This window comes from Acipenser ruthenus, chromosome 26 (genome assembly GCF_902713425.1).
Source record: "Acipenser ruthenus chromosome 26, fAciRut3.2 maternal haplotype, whole genome shotgun sequence".
Lineage (NCBI taxonomy): Eukaryota > Metazoa > Chordata > Actinopteri > Acipenseriformes > Acipenseridae > Acipenser > Acipenser ruthenus.
The window spans coordinates 5,498,452-5,515,973 of record NC_081214.1 but is presented as its reverse complement, the minus strand read 5'-3'; the positions used below and the strand labels follow the sequence as shown (position 1 = coordinate 5,515,973).

The 17,522-nt window shown below is 42.6% G+C and overlaps 1 protein-coding gene across 13 annotated transcripts in view; it reads left to right on the top strand.

Moving 5' to 3' along the window:
- The window catches only part of LOC117964310 (nuclear receptor corepressor 1-like), a 61,917-nt gene that overhangs the window by 38,028 nt on the left and 6,367 nt on the right, over positions 1 to 17,522 (top strand). For 5 of the 13 annotated variants that reach the window (XM_059000811.1, XM_059000809.1, XM_059000808.1 and 2 more), the window contains 22 exons: positions 5 to 131; positions 701 to 1,229; positions 3,748 to 3,976; positions 4,714 to 4,915; positions 5,211 to 5,441; positions 6,294 to 6,460; positions 7,378 to 7,501; positions 7,589 to 7,693; positions 8,070 to 8,158; positions 8,458 to 8,629; positions 9,131 to 9,274; positions 9,392 to 9,478; positions 9,693 to 9,919; positions 10,763 to 11,105; positions 11,937 to 12,164; positions 12,731 to 12,934; positions 13,255 to 13,404; positions 13,872 to 14,099; positions 14,301 to 14,457; positions 15,248 to 15,900; positions 16,521 to 16,655; positions 17,067 to 17,215. In XM_059000811.1, the coding sequence (XP_058856794.1) occupies positions 5 to 131; positions 701 to 1,229; positions 3,748 to 3,976; positions 4,714 to 4,915; positions 5,211 to 5,441; positions 6,294 to 6,460; positions 7,378 to 7,501; positions 7,589 to 7,693; positions 8,070 to 8,158; positions 8,458 to 8,629; positions 9,131 to 9,274; positions 9,392 to 9,478; positions 9,693 to 9,919; positions 10,763 to 11,105; positions 11,937 to 12,164; positions 12,731 to 12,934; positions 13,255 to 13,404; positions 13,872 to 14,099; positions 14,301 to 14,457; positions 15,248 to 15,900; positions 16,521 to 16,655; positions 17,067 to 17,215 (4,680 nt within the window). The remainder of the gene's footprint in view (positions 1 to 4; positions 132 to 700; positions 1,230 to 3,747; positions 3,977 to 4,713; positions 4,916 to 5,210; positions 5,442 to 6,293; positions 6,461 to 7,377; positions 7,502 to 7,588; positions 7,694 to 8,069; positions 8,159 to 8,457; positions 8,630 to 9,130; positions 9,275 to 9,391; positions 9,479 to 9,692; positions 9,920 to 10,762; positions 11,106 to 11,936; positions 12,165 to 12,730; positions 12,935 to 13,254; positions 13,405 to 13,871; positions 14,100 to 14,300; positions 14,458 to 15,247; positions 15,901 to 16,520; positions 16,656 to 17,066; positions 17,216 to 17,522) is intronic. The other 8 variants (XM_059000817.1, XM_059000813.1, XM_059000815.1 and 5 more) reach the window with 5 other exon arrangements.

Here is a 17,522-nt window from a genome sequence, read left to right as displayed (position 1 = left end):
GCAGGGCTCCAGGAGGTCCCGGGAGGATCGTGACGTGTCTCAGTGTGAAAGCATGGCCTCCACAGTGTCTGCACTGGAGGATGATGAGAACGAGGGCTCCAATGAGGAAGAGAACCCAGAAGACAGTGAAGGTGAGTCATCACAGCCTGGCACGCCGAATGACAAGTTTTCACCAGCGTATTGAATTAGCAGACCTTCCTTGTGACTATAAAAGGAGGTCATTGTGCACTTGGCACTTGAAGAAAACCTGAACGTTATACTAAGCACATCATTTCTGACACTGAGAAGAAAAACAAAATTGCGCCAATCTCACACAGTGTGTCTTGTTTTTGAACTCTGAATATTCTTTAAAATGTAATCGTATATGATGATAATCTTTAATTATGAATTGGCTGGAAAACAAAGGCATATTTTGTACCATATTGCAGTAAAAAAAAAAAAAAAACGGTACCCCATCTAATGACCTATTGAAGAAAGAAGAGAAAAAATGTTCTGTGCAGTAGAATACATTTTTCAGGTGTCATTTATGCATTGATTTCCCTTACATGATATCTTTTTGATCCTGTCATTTATTAATTGTTATGAGAACGAATACGAACGCGGTCATTATTGCAATACATTTCCAGCAGTGTTTGTTCAAGTATTCAAATAATTGCCCCACCACTCCAATCTCAAAACGTGTTCTCTCTTGTGCCCACAGGTGCTGAGAACAGTTCCGACACAGAGAGCGCTCCATCCCCTTCCCAAATGGAGACCAGCAAGACAGGCGAGGGGACGACGCAGAGCTCCAGCAACAATCTCCCCAACAGCGAGGCCCCCCCTGAACAGGACTCTGCCTCCAAAAGCACCCCCTCCTCGCCCTCGACGACAGCAGCCTCTAAACCCAACGAGAGCCAGTACTGTGAGCTGCAAGTGAAGGAGGAGACCAGCCCAGAGGCAGCCGAGTGCTCAGGGCAGGACAGGGGGGCCCAACCCCCCTACGAACCCCAAGTGCAGACCAAAGCAGAGCCCATGGACGTGGACATGAAGCCCACCGCCGACGTCCAGGTGAAAGTGGAGGCTGATACCAAAGACAAGGACTTGGAGAAGCACTGGGAGAAGGGAGAGCTGGAGGAGATGGGGCTCAACCTGTCCCAGCGAGGGCAGAGGCGTCAGTCCCACTCGGACAACGATTCCAGCGCCACCTGCAGTGCGGATGAGGATGTGGACGGGGAGCCAGACAGGCAGAGGTTGGCTTGTTCATAACATTTTTTTTTTTTTAATGATTCATTTAAAAAAATGCTGGTTCAGACTACCACATATCATCTTTAACTTTTAAAAAACTCAGAAACTTCTAAGTAAAAAAGTCAAGTAAACACATGTTTTGGCTAGTACCTTCAGTGTACTGTTTCCAGTTACTTGACTTTGTTTCTTATATGTTTTACATTACAATTCCACACTGTGTAGTATTTGTTTTCAAAAAGAAAATGCAGGATGTTAATTCCAAAATGAACATTATCGTTTATGAAGGCATTTTTATATGAATATTTTCATTTATAAGTGTTTGTTACGGCTTTACGAACATTTGAAAGGAAATGCTTATTCAGTAGACAATAGTGTCAACATGGCTTGTAGATATCTTTTTTAAATATGTAAAATATATTTCTCAAGCCGTATACGGCACTACAGCTTTAAACACAAAGGCATGAGGCCAGGGAGATACTGAACCCAGCTGCACCTGTGGTGTGTGTTTTCAGGATTCATAAGTGCAGCTGGATGACGTGTTCTCCAGTCAGCAGCAGATAAAAAACGAGTATAAACTTTTACAGCCAGTACCAGTTGTAAAGGTAATAACATTGACTGTCCCTAGCCAGACTGTACACAGTAAAACACACAAAACTGTTCACTTGTGGAGCTGTAATAGCTAGAAGTGTTTGCCATCAATTACGTTGCAAATGTGTGCTCTGTTTCAACACAGATGCAAAGTACACTGACAGCTCTGGGTGTAACATTAATAGTTGCTGTAAAATCCCTTTTAAGGTCCTTTTAATAATGGAATGATGGTCTTAAAGAGTAAGTAGTGGGGATCCGAAAAATACGTCCCCACGTGTTGTTTCATTGTTGAACCTCCTGAAAACGTTTTACACTTATTTTAAAGTCTGTTTCAATGGTCTTTTCAAGATGTCTGCTTAGTGAACTCGGATTTGAGATTAGTCCTGGAGGCGTAATTTTTTTTCCTTCCCGTATTCCTGACGAGACGTGCCCCAATGAAGCTAAGAAAGTGACAAGGGTGTGATTGCAACTCGGAGACTAAAGGAGGGTTACTGGAGACTCCCCCAAAATGTATCAAACCAGCCCCCCCCCCCGAAGAGAAATTACTAAGTCTGTTTTAGTGTACTGGGGTTTGAGATCTGTCCTCCTAAATCACTGCAGGAAGATTTTATTTTAAAATAAAAAAAACATAACAAGTGCTCTGGCTTTTCAGTTCCATACCACATCGTGGATCGTTATTGCTGTTACCTGTTTGACCATTGTTTGACCGTTATTGCTGTTACCTGTTTTAATCCTTACACTATCAGTGCACTACAGCGGACATTTTGAAAAGAGCTTCAAAACAGACTTTAAAGTTAAAAGTGTAAAAAGTTGTCAGGATGTTAACAATGAAAAGAAAAATGACAGGTATGTTATTTAAACAGTTGTAGCAACATGTGGGGACGTGTAACACTATATTTCTCGGAACCCCGCCACTTACTCTTTAAAAAGAATTATATTGAGGCCACTGGAGGGCTTTTAATGTAGGAGTTTTACAAAGTCACCAAGATGGGATGACTGAACAAGAAGAAAACAGTTTAGAAAACTGATGTTTCATACTAAAGTTTCTCTTGGGGACATTGCAGTCGGCCTATAAAAGGCCATTCCCCCCCTCCAGTTATAAAACTGATGCGTAAAGCTTGTTGGCACATTCCAAAAAATAAACAAAAAGAACACCCTTAAACAAAGCTAAAAGTCAGACCACTTGCCAAGTGTATGAAAAGCTTCAGGGCTCAGAGCCATGTCTCAACACAGGAGCCAGGCTTCCTTTTGTAATGGAAATTGAACAAAGCACTGCCAAGACATTGTTGCTAAAAAAATATATATTTCCATGAAGTTAGAGTAAATGGCAGGGCCATTAAAGTAGATCATGCTCTGTCAGGTCACTGCTGACTATGAAAACATGCGCACTCACTCCCCCACTTGACAATGTCCTGTAAGCCAACTGTTATGATTTACATTTTTCAAGAGAAAACAGAATCAAGTAGGCAGCTGATGTTGAAAATTAGGAAACGGACACAAGGTTGAATTTCCGGTGTCTAACTGAATGAAGTATTCTTTGAGAAGTACAGTGCAACCTACATAATAAGAGTCCTTTTAATGTCACCTCCACTTATTATCACCACAGTGATGCGTAACCAAGTACAGGACTGAAATGTCCCAGATATAAATGACAAAACAACACAATGTGTTCCACTTATACAATGTCGTGGGCTGTATTAGTCAAGGCATTTTATTATTAAACACTGTTGTTATCAGTGGAATACTTAGTACTGTACTATATATCAAGTCCCACAGTCAAATATTGTCCACATGTATTTTGTCAGGTTATTGGTGAACTCCTGGTGAAGTCCATTTAACGTCAGGGTCTTTTTTTGAAGTTTTCATTGAAAGGGTTTGACTGTACTGTGTGTGTGTGTGTTGTGACTGTCTTCTCAAATCGCTTGTGTCTTCCAGGATTTTCAGTCTAGACAAGCCGTCCTTGCTCAACCCTGCCGGGTCAGTGCTGGTGAAACAAGGACACATGGACATGCAGCAGCTGCAGCAGCGGGCAGCCATGATTCCCCCCATGGTCAGTCATTATACTGGTCCCCAGTTTCATATCAGATTTGCAAAATCGGAGAAAAGTGGAAGCAGTCAGCAGGGTGAAAATATCATGTCTTATTTAGACCAACCATCTAACCACGTGAGTTAAATACATAACAAAATACAGGATTATGAATAAAGGATTTGAAGATGATATGTGATGTTTAAACGACAACAAAAAAATATATATATATACTGTATATGTGATTTTGCCCTGATTGGTGTATAACCCCCCCCCCCCAAAAATCAAGAATGCTGACAAATGTTTCAACTGTAATTTATAGCCGATGTTCACAACCGCATGTAGTATGTTACAGTTTTGTGAGCTGTGCAGGTTTTAAACCCTGTCCTGATCGTCAAATTATGGACAGTCAAACAGTCAATTCTCAGTAATTCATCAATGGCTATTATAACTCTCGAACCTTAATCCAGTAGACATAACGTTTAGGTGGAGAGTGGTGGATTCTATGAAATAGCTGATCAGCTAAAACACAAGGGGATTGTTTCACAGACCCTGATTCAATAGTAATCTTAGACTACCTTACCTAAAGTTAGGTAGTCGGTGGTCATCAGGGTCTGTTAGAAATGTTAGGTAGGAATCTTAAACAGTAGGATACTGCCCTTGCTCTGCTAGCGAAGCGTTTATGGCTGTTACAACAAAAAAATCCACCATTCTTTTCTGGAACATTTTTTTTCAAGCCAGACAGTGTGATCAAAGGAGGGTCTCATTGGGAGGAGTAATATATTTCCTGGGAGCGGGTGTTTTTAGAGCCCTGTGATCTTTGTGTTTTTTACTCCCTGGTAATGTGGACTGCTGCCTCCACCCCCTCTCTGTAGGTATCGAGCACCTACGGCTCTGCCAACGTCCAGGCTGGGAACCCGATGAGTGGCCTGGCCTTGTTCCAGCGCCAAATCAAAGCAGTGCTGGAGTCGTCCCAGCAAGAGGAGCGGCAGAGACATGAGCAGGAGCCCCAGGACAGGCACAGGGCCAGCAGCCCGCGAGTCGGTACCAAGAGCCCCAGCATCGTGGACCGGGAGGGTGAGACACGCGAGCTTCTCCTTAAACTCCATACCCAGTGCTCCAGGCCATTTATTAAGCATTCGCTCAGATGGCTGCCATATAAGGGGCACAGCTTTATTCTTTGATTGTCTAGGTGAACCCTATCACTGCCACATATTTGAACCTCTGTTTGAACAATACGACCACATGTTTTTTTTTACTATTCTTTATGATTTCTTGTCTACGGCTGGTGCTATGGCTATAGAAAGTGCTAACAGATGATCCAACCCACTTTCCTGTGATGACTTTCCTCTTGCCTCGTGTTTTGTTGCAGGTAAACCCTTTGCCTATATGCCTTATGAGATGAAGCTCTCAATGGAGCAGGAAGCCCAGGTCCTCAGTAACTCAGCCAGGTCTGCGTCCCCTTACAGGAGCAGGGCCTCCCCTCAGCCTGACGTCAATGCCCCTCGTTACAGCGTGCCACCAGGTAACTACCTCCGGCACAGGTACCCCCTACCCCACGATGTCCGAGCCATTGACACCTCCTCCTTCCCTCAACACACAGGTGCTTTTAAACCCATCTCTTATCTCACTGTAATCTAGCCTCGTAACTCACTGTGTTGTCTCTTGTGCTGATTCATTGTGTTTTATTTTAGTGGATGGGTAAAACTGAAGTGCAACCTCTTGTTTGGTGTATGATTTATAAAGTGGTTGTAGCTCACAAAATAATTTCATGAATCTCACCTGTTGTGTTCTTACATCCGTTATATTGGTCGCAAATGAAACGTATAAAGATGTATAAAAGATGTAGCAAACATGTTTTCCATTTTAAAACTTGATTACTGGCACGACATTAAGTTAGAGACACTGCAGAGATATGTCAGTAACAGACTTTCTGAGAATAAGGCATAGAAACTGAGAACTTTCTGTAAACTAATGCAGTATCAGATATCTCCTGATTTTAAAATTAAAATCGAGTAGCACAACCTACAAATACTTTAAAAGAGGATATAACACTGTAATACTGCATTACTTTTTCTTAAGACTTAAACATGTTCTTATTATGTAGTCAGTTCCTTGTGCAAAAAATGTTTTGTTTTAAAAAACAGTGTTCTAACTTTCTGACCCCTCCATGTATTCTAAAAGAGTAAATCATTGGCTGAACACAAGAACATTGTCATTAAACCCCCCCCCCCCTTTTTTAAGATACGATTTGTTATGAGTTGTAAATATAAAATCATTTGGCAATCATTTAGAATAGCTCTGGAAAGTGAAGTTTCCCAAATGTTAAATTAAAAACAGGCCTTTACAACTGGAACAAACGGTCTTGGAAGAAAAGTTTCCCAAGAGAAGATATTCTGTGTTTCTCTTTTATTGTAATGCTGTGTGTATGTGTCTCATCCCCCATCCCCCCCAGTTCTGCAGCCTGCTCCAAATCACGTTCTTCAGAATCTCTCGGATGGTGCACGAGTGCCGTTTTCCAGACACGTGAGGCCTCCCAACATTCCTTCCCCTCCTCCGCTAATACCATCCTCCAAATCTTCCGACAAGCCGTCCTTTATCATGGGAGGATCCATTTCACAGGTAAGTGCAGGGCCGAGCAGGAGGAGAGCTGATAAGAGCTCCAGTGTGGAGGTTTGCGTGAAAGTCTTCAGAAGCTCATCGCTTAGATACTGTCTACAGGAGTTGTTCTGAAAGAACCAAACTTCACAAAGGAATGTCAAATTAAGTTTCTATTTGACAGAAATTGTAACCTATGGTTTTCTGAATCCTACTCCATAGATTAACTTGGCACTTGTTATAATGACAGGAAATGTGTACCATAACTTGTGTGGCTTTCATGGCTTGTATCAACCGTTTTATGAAATTGTTAAATTGTTTAAATTGTTTTGCAATTTAAAAAACTATGCAGTTTCTTTTAAACTAAAATGTTCAAAAGTTCTACTGCACTGATAACGGTAGTAGTGAAAATGTTACTAGGGGAAAAAATGAAGCTCTACATCTTTTAATCTTGGTAGGATGTTTTATAGCTGAAATGCAAAGGGCAGCTTGTTGATTAGGCTTGAACCTGAGCAGCTAGGAGCAACCTGATTTAACCTCCAGTTGGTATCAGGGAAGGTTATTAATTATGAAGACCTTCCATTTCTATGCCAGCGTTGGCAAGGACAAAGGTAATAACGTCATAACATTTAAAAAGGGTTACTTAACCTACGAGTAAGTAAGCCTTGTTAATTTCCTCCAAGCGCACTTTATTCTCGCAATTTAAAATGAATTGGGGGGGGGGGGGGGGGGGGAGATTCCTCTTAAGTACTTAGTTATGTTTGCTGAAAGTGATCCAACTACACAATGTTCTTATCTGAACCGTATTTCGTGCCCATGTACAGTACACACTGTGCATTGCCTTTGTACACCATAACATGTTATAAACAACCGGGGCCTTCTAGGGCCTTCTACAGCTGTTGAAGCGTCAGTGATCAGCTGTTGCTGTTTTTCAATTTCAGGGCACTCCTGGAACGTATTTACCTTCTCACAGCCAAAGCGCTTATTGTCAAGAGACAGCCAAAAGCTCTGTGGGCTCCATATCGCTGGGACTACCCAGACAGCAACAAGACTCAGCAAAGACAGGTAAGCAGGGGATTTGAAAACAGAATTCGTTTTGTGTTGCCATGTGTGAGTGCACCCAGTGACGATGGCTTGTTTCTTTATATTTAGTACCTTTGATGCCATACATTAAGCAGGAAGAGTTTTCTCCCAGAGGTCAGAGTGCACAGCCAGAAGGCCTGCTGTCCAGGGCGCAGTATGAAGGAGTGGTGAGAGGTAAGATTCTGCGTCATTCGGTGCTCCCTTAAACTGGACACCACAATACTTGAGCACATCACTGACGTGAAGAATACTAAAAATGTTCACTCTGTGCTAAAGTGACCTCCCCTGCACTACATTGCCACCTGGCAGCATTTAAGCATTAACATTCATCAGGATTCTTGCATTCTCTTGAAAGTGAAAGCGTCATCTTCAGATTGCATCTTCTGTGCTCCAGACACCTTGATGAAAACGGTCCTTTCAGTTGTCTTGCTAGTGACCATATATAAAAAATGTCAACAATTGAACATGAAAATACTTTCTGTTTTTAAACAACATATTATGTGTGTTACAATGTGGATCCTCTTCAATACATTTCCTCTTGATGTTGTAGGTAATCCAGTGTCTACCATCCAGGAAGGAAGTATCACACGAGGGGCTCCCAAGGTTGCAGACCTCCCATTCCGGGGCTCAATCACTCAGGTAAACCTGGGTCTCCACTTCAGCACTTGACAGCTTTGCCTTGTACTTCAGTATGGCTTGCAACTTGTTTTGCTTCTGTGTATTAGGATAGACTCATCACCATTAGCTTGCCAGTAGCCTGAAATCCATTGTTTGGAATTGAGGGCAAAATTAAAAAAATCTACAAGTGAAATTTAATGAACGTTTGCAACCTTCCCCCAGAAATGCCAAAACTGAGAGTGCTGTAAGTGTCACACGGTGTTCTTTGGCTGCTGAACATGTTTGGATTACATTTTTCTTTTCTTTTTTTTATTCAACAGGGTACTCCAGCTCTTTCCCACTCAGGCACTCCCTCTGATGTGCTTCTGAAAGGCACCATCACCAAACGGGCTACTGAGGACATCAGCAGCCCAGAAAAGGCCAGAGAGGATGCTCTTTCCAAAGGACATGTTATCTATGAAGGCAAGAGTGGGCACATCGTATCTTACGACAGTAAGTATCCACATGCTGGCTAATCCAAATGTCTGCCCTGCTTTAAGTGAGCTACAACTGCTGTTCCATGAATATTTATACTGAGATGAGAGGCTTTAGCCGCTCCATTTAATTATTTTTTTATGTTTTATTACATAGCAACATTAACTTAAGTCGCCCTATTCCTGAATGTCAGTTCAAAACTCGTATGTGTAATTGAAATCTGCGTTGGCCTCATTTGAAAAACAAAACATAATGTACAGTACTGAAATAAACTGTACAAGTAAAAACAAAACACACTGAATTCGTTTAATGGCTCATTTTTGGCAAAATTTATAAAAAACAAAAACATTCTTTTTTTTATTCCGGGTGCCATAAGGCCCTTACTGTAACTGATTTATGCACAGTTGCCATAGATCTGCCAGTAAGTCCAGCCTCTGACTAAGGCCACATAACATTGGTCCCTTGTCTGGTCTTAATAATGCAACATAACTGTGTAATCAAACTGTTTCACCTCCTCAGCTATTAAGAATGCAAGAGAAGGCACAAGGAGCCCAAGAACAGGCCCGGAATTCATTGGGGTGAAGCGTTCCTATGATATGATGGAGGGAGGATTACCCAGAGGCCACGCAGTGAGGGAATCCTCTGTCTCTGCACCTTACGAAGGTAATAATCGCCTTGCCTTAACATGCAATAAAATCTGCTCCCCTTTTATATTGGGATTCAGTGGAAAAGCTGCCATTCCTGTTCCAATTGCCAAATCCTTTCTGTTTTCCGCTATAGGTTTGATCAGCCGAGCGCTGCCAAGAGACAGCCCACACGCACCAGAGTCAAAAGAGAGGACAGTCCTCACTGGATCTATAATGCAAGGTACGTGCATGAACATCTGCTTCTTATTTACAGGAAAGGCTGTGATCTACCAGTGCCTAAATCAAGCATAAAAATAAGTAATTAACTTACAGTAGATAAATAAGTCTCTGGGAACGGTAAGCAATGGGTTTACTCTGCGCTTGTTTCTCTGAGGCCGTGCCCTCCATTAAGACTAGACGGCATCTCAAGTCCTATAATCCGTTTCTGTTTGAAGGTACTCCAAGGGCATCAGTTGAAGCTTTTGACGAAGGACACAAATACGGCAAACAGATTAAACGGGAGAGCCCTCCCATCTCCAAGGGCCAAGGAGTGACCACCATTAAAGAGATGGGCCGCTCCATCCATGAGATCCCCAGGCAGGACCTGTTGGGCCAGGATAACCGCAAGACCCCCGATGGCGTACAGAACACAAGGCCAGTCATAGAGGGATCCATCTCCCAGGTAAGAACTGGAGATCGTAATCAATAAGACAGAAGAAAAAGTGAACTATTGAATTCGGAAGAGGTCAAGCAGTGCATGACGGGGTAGATTTTGGTTATGTAACATACACTGAAAGGGCAATGGACCCCATTGGGTGAAAGGAGTCTTTGTCTTTGCAATGTGGGTCAATTGATGATGTTGGCTTGTAGCTCTGGTGGAGTACAAACCTCAAACTGTTTTGCAGTGATTTCCAAGCCTGACTGTGTCTTTGGCCACAGAACACAGTAACCACTGCCCATTATTTTAATAACCTCCATAGTTTGGTATGTTCACTGTCCCTCTTGAAGATTTATTTTCATGGGTATTTTAAAAGCCAGTTCTACATGTACCTGATTTTGTTACCTCCTTTCTAGGAACTAGCTTGCATAGAAGTAGGTTCTTCAAGCAATCTAGAAACCAGCTTGCATAGGAGTCTTCAAGCAATCTCATACGTGTCCTATGTCTACTATTGCAGCTGCCCACCTGGTGTACTGGTGTAGGGTGGATGTGTATAGCTATGGACAAAAGTTTTGCATCACCTAGAATTTTAGAATTGAGACAATCAAAGAAACAAAAAATGATATCGCAAGTCTACCGGAAGCCATAATAGTAGTACAGTATTTCATGTTCGTTTTTAATTATACGGAAAACTACAAAGTGATATGTAATTCAATATGTAACAGAACATTATTCAGCAGGATTTATTCAACCTTTTTGAAGCAAAATGTGTTAATTCTATTGGGTGGTTCAAAACTTTTGGCCATAGCTGGCAAAGTGTTAGTGAAACTATTTCAAAACTAATTTTGAATCGTTTACAAATGACAGGGTACACCAATCAAGTACGAAAGCAGCGGAGTGAGCCAGCCGGCCATCAAACACAATGTGAAGTCTTTCATTATCGGACCCAGCAAGCTGGGCCACAGCATGCCTCAACTGGAGATGATGTCTGAGGGGATGAAGGTGGCGGAGAGGGGGAAGTATGAAGACATGAAGACGTCGGACCCCGTGCGAGCGCGCTCCGGCCCCTCTGTCCTCCGCTCCACCCTGCATGAAGCCCCCAAGTCCCAGCTCAGCCCCGGCATGTACGAAGACTCCAGCACCCGGAGGACTCCTGTCAGCTACAGCTCCATTTCCAGGGGCTCGCCCATGATGGGCAGACAGCAAGAAGGTACCTGTTCACCCCCAGCATGTTACAGGGTGCTCATAGAGTCAAGCTCACTCATGCTTGCTGGCGGAATTGTCTATTGCAGGGATGCTAATTGTTTAACGTAGCGTTTATATTGTAGAATGTGTACAGTGTAACCTTTTGTCTTTACTATTTCTTTTCCTTACACATGTCGTCTCATTCACATTAATATTGTACTGCATTGTAAAAAAGTAACAGCACTATATCCTGAGTAGGAGGTAATAGAATATACAAAATTATAATATTGTAGGCCAGGAGGAGACTGTTTTCCTATAGCGTAACAGAGACAGCCTGTGCTTTAATTGGTGCCAGAAAGACATTTTGAGCTTTTAGTTTTTCATGCAAATGGTCAATCTGTGCAAAACGTATACAGATTTGTTAGTGTGCTTGTTTTTTTGCGTACAGTGTTAATGCTAAACTAGGTTTTAAAAATCTTTATTTGCTTTTAATCTTTTTCATAGTAAGATATAAAAAAAAATGTCCAGATGAAAAGCTGCTGCTGCTTCTTTTACCTAGTCATGTGTTGAAGATCAAAGTCTCTCTAAATGGTTTAGCTGCAATTAGTAACCTACACCACCGGGATATAGCAGTTTATCTGCAGCATTGTTTATTAAAAAATTAGTTAACATAATAAAAAAGGAACCAAAATAGCACAATTCAAGGAGGGACTGGTAACAGTACTAAAGTGAACAAGATAATAAAATTGATTTTAAAGCATTGTTCAGCTCTTAACATGAGTAGACTTGGGGTTCCAGGTGAATGACCCGCTCATTGAATGGCTGGTAATCGTTGATAACTGTTCTGTTTTTTCAGGTGGAATCCCGTCTGGGAAGCAGACAAGCCACGAGCGGAAGAGCACTCTGACCCCGACGCAGCGGGAGAGTGTCCCTGCCCACTCCCCTGTGTCTGGAGGAGAGCCCGGGCCCCCGCACAGCCCCTTCGACCCTCACCACAGGGGGGGGGTGCCAGGAGAGGTGTACCGAGCCCACCTCCCGCACCACCTCGACCCCACCATCGCATTCCACAGGGGGCTCGACCCAGGTGGGCTGTCCTCCATCTCGCCACACCAGAAATTCTGTTATTATACAACTTTATACAGTCAAGTGCATTGTATATGAACATTCATTAGAAACCTTTTAATTTTAATGAATTGTGCAGACTGGGATCCATGATACATTTTAGCTCCCCAGTGGTTTGCCCCTGAAGTTTGAGGTCTCATCCTCCTTCCTTACACAAAAATGTTGTTTCTTTTAAGTTCAATTACATATACTACTATTTTGGAAGTCAACACAAATATTCCATGTTCTTGTTGCCCACATTTAATCCTATAGGATTTTCAGATTTTTCTTTATGTACTTGACCCTTATTAATATTTGCTGTATATTATATTATTGCTTGTCCACCATTAATAATCATCAGGATGCTTTTCATTTTTACCACCCTAAGCACAAGTTCTTCCAACAAAATGAACGGCACACATATAACGCAGCTGGCAGTTTCACTTAGTAATGTAAAGAAGAGGAATCTTAAATTGGTCGGTGTTTGATTTCTGATCCACGGCTGTTCAATCAAGTTCTGCCTGTCTCTAAAGTGTTTGTTTTCTCCAGCAGCATACCTGTTCCCAAGGCAGCCCTCCCCATCAGGCTATCACAACACATATCAGCTGTACGCTATGGAGAACACGAGGCAGACCATCCTCAACGATTACATCACCTCCCAGCAGATGCAGGTTATCCCACGGCCCGATGTTGCTAGGGGACTGTCGCCACGGGAGCAGCAAATCTCTCTTCCCTATGCACCTGGAACGAGAGGTAGAGCTGCTTCTCATCATTTTCAGGACCTGGGATTATGTTGATTTTCAGGATTATACTGAATAGCCACTGCCTTTTACGGCTGCAAATGACCACTGGCAAAAACTTTAGTTTTAATTGTGCCTATTTGCTTTAGTTAATTTAAAATATTTCAAGCGTTTTGGTTTTTAATGGGGGGAGATAAATGTACACCCATTACTATAAAAACAGTATATAAAATAAACGTATATACAATTCAGACTAGTCTCAATAATAGTACATATTTAACAATTTTTTTGTGAATTTTTGCACCTCTGACCTTTTTGCTTCTGTCTGAAAAGGCATTATTGATCTAGCCCAGATGCCTCCTACTATCATGTTGCCTCACCCAGGGGGTACAAGCACTCCCCCCATGGACCGCATCAGCTACATCCCTGGAGCGCAGTCCCCCTTCCCCCCTAGGGGTTACAACCCAGCTTCCATCTCTCCAGGTGAGAAATCAGCCTTGCAAGCACTGTGTCAGTCAAGCTGGGGAAGTTCATAGATAAGATTGTGACAGCTGTTTGCATTAGTATGATAAACACAGAACAACTGTTAGCAGATACCATATCATTTGTGAGGTTGGAATCATTTTTGCTGTATTGGTGAAACCCAAAGTAAAAAAAAGGTCTATGGAAAGGATACTGAACTGTTCTGCATTTTTGAAAGCATCTTTCTGATGAATGAAGGCCTGCATTATCTTTCGCCAATATAATGATAACAGTGAGGGCCTACTTTGATTGTAATCCCATTGTATACAAGGGATCATTTGCTAAATGGATTCTCTACTGAAACAGTATACGTTTCAGTAGAGTTTTATACATTGTATATATAAAACTACTGGGCTTATATCAACTTGAAACGATTTGCACTGACTTTTACCCCCAAGTAAGAAGAGTTATTTTTCCTTGGTTTGCAGGACACCCCGCCCATCTCGCTGTGTCCGCGGCCAGCGTGGAACGAGAGCGGGAGCGCGAGCGAGAACGCGAGAGGGAGCAGAGGGAGAGGGAGAAGGAGAGAGAGCAACGTGAGAGGGAGCAGAGAGAGAGAGAGAGGGAGCAGAGAGAGCATCGAGAGCAGAGGGATCGGGAGAGGATGGTAGCTGTGGCCACTGCGGCTTCAAATGAAATGGCTTACATGCGGGCAGGTGAGCGAACCACTCTGACCTGAGAGCAATCAAGCTTGGTGTGCGGGCTCACAGGCTCCAGGGCATTAGTGCTTTGGTGGTTTACTTTACGCACAAATGTTATTAAATTGAACGCAAACATTCAGTGTGTTTTTCATAGTTTCTGTTGCAAGAGCTCTTCAGAGCCATTTTGTACTAAAAGCTGCTGTTTGTTTTGTACAGGCCCTGAGCAGCCTGGCAGGCCTAGTAGCCATGGGTACGTGCGTTCCCCCTCCCCCTCTGTGAGGTCACAGGAGAGCATGGTGCAACAGAGACCCAGTATATTCCAGGGAACAAATGGCAAGAGTGTCATTACCCCACTGGACCCTTCACGTATCATGTAAGTTTGACCAATTCCTGCTGTCTGTCTTTTCCTTCTGAACATCATGCTGCTGCAAGCTGTACTACTCTTCCCCCAAAGATATAAGCACACCTATAAAAAACGCTCATAAAACAAGGTTGACAAAAAAAATAAATTCTGCCAGCGGTAGGCATTTCTACAAACATCATTAACATTTGTTAACAGGCTATTGCTATGTAAAGACTGCATAATCTCTTAATGAACAGTAATGCTTCTCAATGCTATCTGTGAACATTTAACTTTGCGATACATATAATGGGCTACTTTGTGAGATGAGGAGTAATGAGATAAAATCTTCATTAAAGACTATTTTGTTAGAAGGCAAAAATTTAAGTCGCATAATACCAGCTGCTTAATAAGAGGGTGGATAACAAATAGCTATATACTGTCTTTTCTTAGCTATGGTTTAACTTTTACGCAATGGTTTTGACGTCAAAATCAAACAAAGGAGCCAAATCTATTGTCCTAGTTTACTGTAGGTATAAAGCATACTTCTGGTGCTGTATTGAGACGCTGTGCTGTATGGTTTGAATAAGATTCAGTCTGTCATACGGAAAATCCAGGAAATACCTCCTGAAGTTAAACTATGTGCCAGGTGGAATCTTGTGTTTTAATCAGTTTTATAGCAAATAACTTCCCTAGGTGAACACCATACCCCCCCCCCCCAAACATACAGAAACCTAATTCTGTTTCTCTGTACAAACAAAACCAAAACTTGAAAGTTAATAAATAAATGTCTCCCCTTTTTCCCCTGGCAAATGGCTACCAGTGCTCCCTCCTCCCAAGCCCAGGGCTTGCCCACCTCCCGGTACAGCACTGCGGCCGACGCCCTGGCTGCCCTGGTGGACGCTGCTGCTTCAGCCCCTCAGATGGATGTGGCCAAAGCCAAAGAGGGCAAACAGGATTCGGGCCGCATTGATGAGCTGGCATCCCGACGGGCAGCAATGTTGAGTGAACAGCAGCAGCAGCAGCAGCAGCAGCAGCAGCAGGAGCAGCACCTCCGCCAACAGCAGCAGCTCCATCATCACCACCAACAGCAGCTCCAGCAACAGCAACAGCAACAACTGCAACACCAGCTCCAGCAGCAACATCAACAGCAGCAACTTCAACTTCAGCAACTTCAGCAGCAGCAGCAAGCTATGGAAGCTGATCGCCGCTCCATGCAGTCCCCTTACCCCCCTGTCTCTCTGCCCGGAGGAAAGCCCCCTGGCCCCTCATCCTCCTCATCTTCTTCCTCTTATGGGGAGAGCAGTAAAGACAAGGACCCCCCCACGAAGTCCCGAATCGAAGAGGAGCTGAGGACCCGAGGAAAGACCACCATCACGGCGGCCAACTTCATTGACGTCATCATCACTCGCAAGATCACCTCGGACAAAGACAACCGGGAGAGGGGCTCCCAGAGCTCGGACTCTTCCAGCAGCTGTGAGCACCGTTTCAATTCACTGCTCGTTGAGATTTAACCAGTGTGTATACAGTACCGATACCGATAAGGCTTTGTAATTGATAACAGGGATGGAAATAAGACTCCCGTGACAGAGATCCATTCATGGTTTTAGTATGAGTTTAACAAGACTAACCTGAGCTTGTTACCTTATACACTGTGGCTAATCAAGCTTGTATTAAAACCTGGAATGGGTCAAACTGCTAAGCAATAAGAGTTATATCCATCCCTGGATTACAAGATAGATTACTAAAATATTTACTGAATGTAGTTAAGTAAACCCTCAATACAAAATGGTCAGCACTTTAAACAGTTTGATATATAAAAAATTAGGCAAATTACTGATGCTTTTGTTGACTTTGTGCTAATATCTCTGGTCTCCTTTAGAGACTTGATTTTACTGAACATTGGAGTTGATTAGAACGAGGGGAATTATAAAACATGCAATGAATCTATATATATATATATATATATATATATATATATATATATATATATATATATATATATATATATATATATATAATTTGAGAGAATTTGTTTAGGTAATTATTGTGTTTTTCTATTTTTATAATTGTGTTGTGTTTTGTATTTTTTGCAGTGTCCTCAAATCGCTATGAAGGGCAGGGTGGAGATGCTGTTGATGTCATCAGTCCAGCCAGCTCTCCAGCACAGACACAGGAGAAACCAGAGACATCCTTACAGCAAGATGTGCCTAACTCCGCTCAGGCAGAAAGTAGGTTCTCATTCATTCAGCCAGATGTATCATATAAGGTGTGTCTAAATTAAAATTGATCAGAATTATCAGCATCCAGGAAACCGTGGGAGGAATACTGTTTATCATAACCATGTCATAGCAGATAAAGATGTTCTATAAACAAATCTCACCCATAACCCCCCCCCCCCCCCCCATCCCCCCAAGCAGACAACCATTTCAGTTAGTGCAGAACAATGCACTAGCAGAAATGGTGTATTAGTTTCTTATAAGCTATACCGTTCCTGTCTCAACAGCTTGTTTCTAGTAAACTGTAACTGTGCGTACAGAGCTAGTGGGGTTGTCCAGTTCTGGCTGTGCTTAAATCTAAAACAAGAAAAGGTGTCTTTGAATTGAGTTTTGTTGGCAGTGATGGTACCCTTTGTGTTGCAGGTGAGCAGCGTTCTTTTGAGTCTCAGATGAGCCGGTACCGCGCCCAGCAGGAATCGCCCTCCCCTCCACAACCCCCTGCATCTCAGCCAGAGATGTACGGCCAGGTCCCCAAAACACACAGGCTCATCACCTTGGCAGACCATATCTGTGTAAGTTTGAGCTGAATGCTTTTCTTAATGCCTTCCTGGCATTGTGTTGTTGCCCCTTTTACTTCAGGCACTATTTAAACACGATTTTGTTTTCTTCATCAGTATGATTGCTTCATCTGTTAAAGTAATGTAAGATGACCCAATGAAGATATATATATATATATATATATATTTATTTATTTGGGTATCAAACAGAAACAGCTTTGATAACACTGCCAACTTGTGGCAGAAAAAAAAATCACCTCCATATTACAGCAAATACAAGGCAAAATTTAGCTTTATCTAACCCAAATACTGCCTGTGCCTT